General features: G+C 28.3%; 1 protein-coding gene across 1 annotated transcript; it reads right to left on the bottom strand.

Moving 5' to 3' along the window:
* LOC101251482 (nudix hydrolase 18, mitochondrial-like) lies at positions 1-2,124 on the bottom strand. The gene is made up of 5 exons (XM_004241611.5): positions 1,558-2,124; positions 1,335-1,443; positions 1,156-1,245; positions 944-1,072; positions 1-720 (listed from the first exon to the last, which is right to left on the bottom strand). Exons 1-5 carry the CDS (start codon positions 1,635-1,637, stop codon positions 340-342), a joined length of 789 nt encoding a protein of 262 aa, XP_004241659.1. The 5' UTR covers positions 1,638-2,124; the 3' UTR covers positions 1-339.
* Positions 2,125-8,500: the final 6,376 nt, after the last annotated feature.

The following is an 8,500-nucleotide window of genomic DNA, read 5'->3' as shown; positions in this document are numbered from 1 at the left end:
TATATACAATGTCAGACTCTACATTCATAATATATTGGTCAAGGAGTATTTACAACAAGCAACAAAAGAAAGTTCTATGCAGCCTTAAGTCCTAATCTATTTACAATAGGCATCCCCAATTCTTGATCCCCTGCCTACTTTTATTTATAAGGAGCGGATCTAATTACACGTTCAGCAGAATTCAATAGTAGTTCAGGATCAAACCAAATACACATATGCAAAAAACAAGCGTATATATAGAGTTTAAGATATATTTCAGAAATTCACAATTAGCGTCTAAATACTAGATCCGCCACTGTTGCCTCCTAAGCTTGTTGATGATTCTCCTTCCTTTAGTTGCTAGCTATGAGCAACAATGCTTATTCTTGTATCTTCATTGAACAATGATGTAGTAGCTATATGGCTTATCCCCAGATCTTCATTGAACAATGTCTCGTTAAACATCGAATCATCTACAAAGATTGGATTGATGATTGGTTCTTCACAAGTCAAAGAATTAGCTTGATCAACATTGTCCATTCTTGGTTCTTCAATATTATACATTTGGTTAGCTACTGCAGTTGTATCAGTGTTTGGCATTGCTTCATTTGACAATTCCTTGAAAGGGTATAATGTTTGAGGCTCTTCTTTGTTTCTCTTAGCAAGCTTAGAAGCAAAAACATCTAAAGCTTCCTTCATCCATGGATGCCAACATATTTCCCTCGCTTCGTTAAATTTCATCTGCAAATTTAATCAAAACACTCTGTTACCTTCCACCAGCGTAAACACAGACCAACTCTGTTCACCATGACTTAGACAGATACAAATCAATTGCGTTTTATCTAAAAGTTTTAGGGAACAGAGTCATCGTTATTAATAACACATGATTCTTACAATGAGGCAAATTCAACATTGAGTTATAAATTTTGAATGTAATTAGAGATTGAGATATAAAAAAACAAACCCATAAACGACGACGAGCAGATTTCTCAGGCCATTCATCTAATTCCTGAGTGACAAGCAAAGGCAGCATGTGTCCCTCATGAAATGTGCCTTGGCTTTTGCTTTTGAAACTCCAGGTACCTAAATAGTCCTGCATCCAACAGATCAACTCCGTCACATCTTAAATTAATTGGAATCGACTACATGTACCATTCCAAAAAACCATTTTGTCACCTGAACATCAACATCGCCAAGAACTCCAGCTTCCTCAAAGGTTTCTCGTAAAGCTGCATCTTTTAACGACTCGTCAATCTCCCAACCACCCTGTAATTTCATTACAAAACCAATAACATCAATATATATATATATATTATAAAAACAATTATCCAATCAATAGGAAGAAAAAAATGTACCTTAGGGAACATCAATCTCGGACTCTTTTGTGAGCTGATCAATAGAAACTCCAAATCATCAATATTATAACCTGACTGGTAACTATTTATGTATCTGTATGGAATGCATCTGCAGCACCATATATATATATATAAAATCGAGATATAAAAAATGAAACAGATAATCTCAACGATAGGCTTAATTTCAAATTTTAATATCGAGATAATTCACTTAATAACGTACCCAACAACTTGACGACAACCTTCATTGTACCTCTGCAAGTCCCTTCCCATACGGGAGGACATAGAAAATGTCTTGAACATTTTCGAATTTTTCTAAGAAGTAAATAAAATCAAACTATAATTTTATTTTTATTGTTCTTCATAAACAAAAAAAAAAAAAAAGTGGAATGGAGAAAATGTCAATTATATGTAGGAATATTATTATTTGGCAGTTATAGAAAGAGAAAATAAGAAGAAAATGATTTTGTGAATTGTCAACTGCCTAAATATGGAAAAAAGATAGCTATTTTATTGGGTTACATCTCATTTTTTTTTCATACTAGAAGCTAAATACAGGGAATGGTATGCTATTTTTATGTGTGTCCTCTCTTTTAATAAAACCACAAGAAATAAATAAGACGTTTTGTATTTTTATGAATAAGATAAAGATAAACTATAGTTATTTATGAAAATTCCTCGGTTTTGGCATACTTAGAATTTTTGTGACCACTAATTTAGGTGACATCATATTGTCCATTAACAAGTTTCAATTCTTTCTTCCATCCATCTTCGGCATAAACTCGAATTTGTAAATCTTATTTTACAACTCTAACTAAAATAAAATAAAATACGTGCGGACCAAACAAAAAGAAGTCAACAATAAACAAATGGACATTGTTCTTCACAAGTCACAAGCCATTGTCGTAGAGGATAAAGGTATAAGGTTAGTCTAGTACGGTTTACATCCCCTATATGATTTACAAGCCACTACACGGTGAACGATTTACCCAGTGCGTCACAGAGTGTTCACCCAGAAGCAGAGACTGTCCAAAAATTGTAACTATTGCGCGTTATCAGGAATTTAAACAAAAAGGATGTTTTTTTTTTTTTATATTTTTTTTCTAAGATAAGAATAATGGAATAGTAAAAGGCCAATGATGCTTTTGTTTGGAAGTTTCAATTGAGGAGAACCTTTCAAAGCCTTCAATTAGTAAGGTGATTTGTATTGGGCCGTTTTACAAAATAAAGAGTTTTGGAAATTTGAAATGTGACAAACTTTTTTCTACTTTGCTGAATGAAGGTTTATCAAAGTTGCGTGACATACTTTTATTCAAAAAAAAAATCTGAATTTGCGTGACTATTGTTGGCTAAGCCACTTCTCCGTTTCATCGTTTTAATTTGATTGTGTTAGGTTATTAGCATTTTAATATTAATATTTAACATATTAAATTGCTTTATTTTGGAGTTATAAGAATGGATGACTTCTACATCATCCATTAGCATTGGTTATCCATCAATGTATTTCATTCTTAATTCCTCCATTACTCCCTTTGGTACCTATGTAACTCCCTTTGTAACATATGTAACATATGTAACTCCCATTGTAACCTATGTAACTCCCATTGTGACCTATGTAACTCCTAAGGCTATTATCTTCACTATTTACTACCTCCATTATCTTCCTATTCATTGCTAGGAAGACTTCTTGTAGTATAAATAGTGGTAGTCTTCATTTGGTTTTATATACACACAATTCAAAAGAGAAAACAAAGAGTGAAAGAGTTAGTCTAAAGAGAGTTCTTATTAGTTGAAAGGAGGTGTTCTTTTTTTGTGGAGCTTTGGACTCAACTCTTGTCCAGAGTTGTTGAGTTATACTTTGTGAAGGCTGTTGTATCGTGGAGGGGACAAGTCAAAGAGGACTACTGCTGGACCGGTGAAAACATTTGCTGCAGTGGGCTTGAATCTCCTTAAAGAGAGCGAGACATCCGCGCCTCAGCCTGAAGAGATTACTTTCTTCATTTAATTTTCAATTGTAATCTTGCAATTTTATTATCTTGTAAGTTTTTTCACTAACAGATTGTTAAATTAGACATAAATTTTTTTAAATGTGATAGTTTTAAATTAAAAATATTTAAAATATATTGAAATACACATCTTCCGTACTTGAAAATTATCCACCAATTTGGTAAAAGGAACTTTGGCACCAAGGAAGCTAATTGTTCATAAGTCAAAATTTATTACTATGTCAATCTTATAGCAATGTAGGACTTAAAACCGATTATCTAAAGGATGAAAGTTTCAACTTTTATATCCAATAAATAACAAAAGTGGGCTTGAATATTTGTTCTTTCTAGAATTCTTTCACGTGTCTTATTTTAAATTTCTCACTCAGTGATATTCGTATTGAAATTTTCAAATTTATGTCGCATATGGCTTTATTCGTAAAAAGTGTTTCTTATCAAGAATTTTTTTATATTCAAATTTTAAATTCGAAATCTCTAATTAAAAAAAAAAATAACTTCATTCACTACATCGAATCATTCACATGTCATATAATACCAAAGTCCAAAAATGCATAATCAAATCATAGAATATTTGTTTTGACCAAGGTCACCCAAACCTAGGACTCGACTCAGTCCAATGTTCAGACGTTAGTGAGCACATTGAAATTACATACGCGTTAAAAGATTACCACCATCATTAACTCTTTAATTTCAAACAACTAGTTATTGATTATATGAAAAATATACTAGTTACTCTAAAGATTAAAATTATCATAATTTGATTATTTATATGTCGATAGTTTGATCATTAATCTATAATAGCCCTTTTTATTTAGTCGCATTTGAGACTAGTTATATGTTTCTTGCAAAACTCACATAAATCAAGCTACTAAAAAGGGGATGCTAATTATTTGAGAAAGGTAAAAATAAATTATCTTAATTTTAGTTTGGTGTAGATATAAAATTAAACAAGTATGCATATGTATTTCACGTGACATAGTACACATATAGGATATAAAACTGTTATTTATGGCATCATATAAGATAAATATGTCTATTTATTGAATCTTAGACAAGTTAAAGTATCTACTACTGTACACCCAAAGTTAAAAGATATAGATGTCGGTTGAAGGACACGTTACATCTATATTTATTATCGTAGTAATTATACATTAAAGGCAAACCATCGGTCATAACTTTAAAATTCTGGATCAGAACTGGTTGATTAGAGGTTCAAATACTTATGAAATTAGTTAAGGTGTGCGAGCTGCTCCAAAAATCAGATTATCGAAAAACAATTTACAACTATTTTCTTTGTGGTAAAAGTGAAAATTACTATAGAATGAGAAGAAATATAAATAAGTTCTACGAATTATTAAACTATAATAATAGATTAACAAATATCGTATTTATCAGATTTAGAAACGTAATAAAATTTTCAAGATTTTACTTAATACTCTTTTCGTTCCATTTTAAAAAGGTTTGACACAACTTTTAAAAAGAAATTACTATAAGGAGTGTTGTTAGATCAATATATTTCGTATTAATTTTTTAATCTTTATTTATATATGGGTCTCTTAATTTTAGAATAATTAATATTAAGGGAAAAGTTGAAAAAAGATAATAATTTCTCTCTTGACTGTTTAAATTAAGGACTATTCTCCCTATCCAAAAATATTATTCACTTTTGAATTTGCATATTTCTTAAGAAATTATAAACAGAATGATAATTTTATTATATTACCCTTTAAATACGATAAATATAATGTCTTGAAAAATATAATAGATGAATAACTATAATTAATGACAATGTTAAATTAGAAAATAAATATAAAATTATCATTTGATTTCATAAAAGTGAATCTGAACATTTCAATATAATATAATGAATATCTATTATTCGATGAAAAGAATATTTTTTTAATATATATAACAAGTAAAAAAGAACGAAATAGTAGTAATTAAAAAATAGATAATGATGAATAAAAATTTGACAAGTAGGTGGTGGGGTTATAAGTAGCTTAATCTTCGGTCAAATTATTCCTATTATATATAAAGAGTCTTAAAACTTATCCATTTAATTCGCAATAAACTTAGTTTTTTCCACATTCTGATTCGTTCCCACTCTTTTACCATTGACTCTTAAGTGTTTTGAGACCAAACTCATTTACTATATATAAAAAAAAAATATAAACACACAAACATTTCAAAAGTCTTATATAATACAATAGCTATTTGTTCACTTCAACAATAACATAATGGCAAAGAAAGAAGGGATTTCAATGTTGGAACAAAACTACAAGGGATATCATCTTGTACATAGCCAAGTAAAGAAGATTAAACAAGAAGAAGTGTCTAAGAACTATATAATTGATTTGTCTCTAAAGCAGCCAGAAATGAAAACAGTTTTAGCAAGGGAGGTTATTGTTGTAACAAGGCAACACTCAAGATCAAGATTTGGATTGAACTCAGGGCAGCCTATCTACGTCGTCGGCGATAACTAGCTAGATTGTTGTTGTTCAATACTAGTAGTACAGGTCATGAAATAAAGTCTAGATTGTTTAGATTTTGTTTTTCCATATTTTGTAAGTATTTATTTCATGGTCATGATCATTCTATATGGCACTTTCATTTCTTTTTTTTTTCACTTTCTAATGATGCTTCTTATTCAATTAGAGAACTACAAAAAACAGAGAAAATTTCTCTGTTTTTAGTACCTTTTTTTGAGTGTTTTGGTAGTAGTATTGAAAAAGATTCATTTCATTTGCATCTTTTTAAGTAAGGAGATGAAACCATGGTAAAATCTAAAAGTAGCATAGCATAGCAATTGGCAGATAGGAAGTATTTTGTACAGCAACTAATAAACTCCACAAGTTTTTTTTTTAAAAAAAATAATAATAATAATTGGGGAAGAGAATTACATGGTGTGGAATTGAAACATCCCTGACAGAGGATGAAACTTAGATAGTCAATTAACTGAGCCACTTTAGATTTCATACGAAACATATCATGAACATGATGTATGATTATTGGTATATATACAGTATACATATACTTTAGGTGATAGCCAAGATCTTATTAGTTTGCCTGAAGTTTCTGTTTTAGGAATTGTTATCTTCAATGTTACCTTTCTATAATACCTTATTCATTAACGCGAATATTGTTGGGTATTATTTGTCTAGAGTTTGTTATCATAAATAGGTTTTTCTTGTATAAAAACAGAATATCTCTATATTTGGCTAGTCCTTTTCTTTTCTTGTACGAAAAAGTTTAGGATTTTTTTCCTTCAAACTTAATCAATATTCACTAGTCCTAGGACTCTGTTCTTTTTTTGTAGGAAAAAGTTTAGGACTATAAATAGAGATTTGTACCCTTATATTTATAGTGAATTGCTTATAAATAAATTGATTAAACTACGTCAAATCTTTGTATCTTTTAATCTATTTCTCGTTTATCTTCTTACTCGTAGGCTTTCAAGGTTTGTTTTAGCTCTTGCGTGACACCTGATTTATTTTGGATACTAACAAATACTCCCTTCATTTCAAAAATGATGGCCTAGTTTGACTTCATTTTGTTATTCCTTTATTTTCTCTAATAAAATCTCCTTATTCAAAGAGTTTGTTTAACAAGTAATTTAGGTGGAGTAAATTTAGACAAGTAGTTATTTCATTCTTATATATAAAAAAAAATTAAAGGCCTCATTGACTCAATAAAGACATTCAACTTTTGTTTTACTCATCATATATTACTAAAAGCATGAACAAAAAAGTTGAAAGTTGAATTACGATTTTATCCTTTTTACAAATTAAATTATTATAAAATATTTAAATATTTGATTGTATAAATTTAATTAAATATTAATGACTTTTAGACTTTCTAAGATTAATTCCTAATTAAATATCTAATTTATTAATATTTATCATCTATAATCTATATGTATATAATAGTTATAATTTTTTTTTAAAAAAATCTTTACCTAAATTTCTTTTCTTTCCCTCTTCTTATAACTTTTTCCTTAACCCTTCTCATTAATAATATAATTGATGTGGATAAAGTATTATCCTTTATGATAAATAACGAAATTTAATAATTTAAAGGGTGCAAATCTACAAAATGGAGACGCATATTGATAATGTCCTCTTAATTATTATTAAAGAATGACTCTAACTTCACAAATTTAATTCATTAATGCTTAATTACATGATAAGAACTTTAGTTGTTTTTTTACATGGTTTGCTAACTTTAATTTTTTTTTCATATTCTTCGTTTATTTATTATTATTTTCTAATTACTTATTTAATTTTTATACTCTTAATATTCATAACTCTCATCTTTTCATATTCATAACCTCCAAACATTTAAACTAAAAATTTAAGATATCTTTTGATATTCCTTCTATTCTATTTATATAAATTCAACTTCTTTATCTCATGAAACCCCTATGAAGATTATTAGGCTATTATTTTTATTCTATAGTAAAAACAGATGATGAAGACTCTTGAATTTTGATAGGATATGAAAGGAGTCGATAAAAACTCAGAGAGTTATGTACTAATTTTGTACTTATATTTTCATCTATATACATCAATCTTATAAGAATAATGTCTATATTGTATTTTTACTTAAATATTCTGTTTCTTTTTGTCTTTTTTTCACTCTTTTAGACTTCTTAATTTAATTTTCTATGAATGTTTTATTGCCGTAAGTCTTTGAATTTTGTAATTGATACATTTATTATTCATTATAATTATATATATATATATTTCCATGAGATTTTAGTCATTCTAACGTATCTATAAAAATTTACATGAAACACACGTGCGAAGCACGTCCTGAGAAACTAGTTCTTGTAAAAAGAAACAACAATCGAGTTAAAGATCCAATTTAATTGGATCAAAACGGGATAGGTAATGAATTATATAATGAATCATAATTCAATTCAACTCAAATTTTATTAAAATTCATTATTTTATTTGTTCATTTAAACTAGTCTACTAGCTAATAAAATTATTTATTTATTATGACTATATATATATAAATATAAAATTAAATTATAAAAAAAAGTTTTTTAAGAACATTTTGATAAGAATATCGCATGAGCCAATTTGAACTACATATCTAAAATAATTTTTAATAGATTGAAATGTGTTGAGCTAATAAATAAACGGGATCAAATTTAAA

This window comes from Solanum lycopersicum, chromosome 6 (assembly GCF_036512215.1).
Source record: "Solanum lycopersicum chromosome 6, SLM_r2.1".
Classification (NCBI taxonomy): domain Eukaryota; kingdom Viridiplantae; phylum Streptophyta; class Magnoliopsida; order Solanales; family Solanaceae; genus Solanum; species Solanum lycopersicum.
The sequence above is the reverse complement of the archived record's forward strand: the minus strand, read 5'-3'. Positions and strand labels throughout refer to the sequence as shown.

Coding starts and splice junctions, on each gene's coding strand:
- LOC101251482 (XM_004241611.5), bottom strand. CDS start 1,637: ATGTTCAAGACATTTTCTATGTCCTCCCGTATGGGAAGGGACTTGCAG. Junction 1,444..1,557: donor GGTTGTCGTCAAGTTGTTGG/GTACGTTATTAA, acceptor ATGGTGCTGCAG/ATGCATTCCATACAGATACA. Junction 1,246..1,334: donor CGAGATTGATGTTCCCTAAG/GTACATTTTTTT, acceptor ATGAAATTACAG/GGTGGTTGGGAGATTGACGA.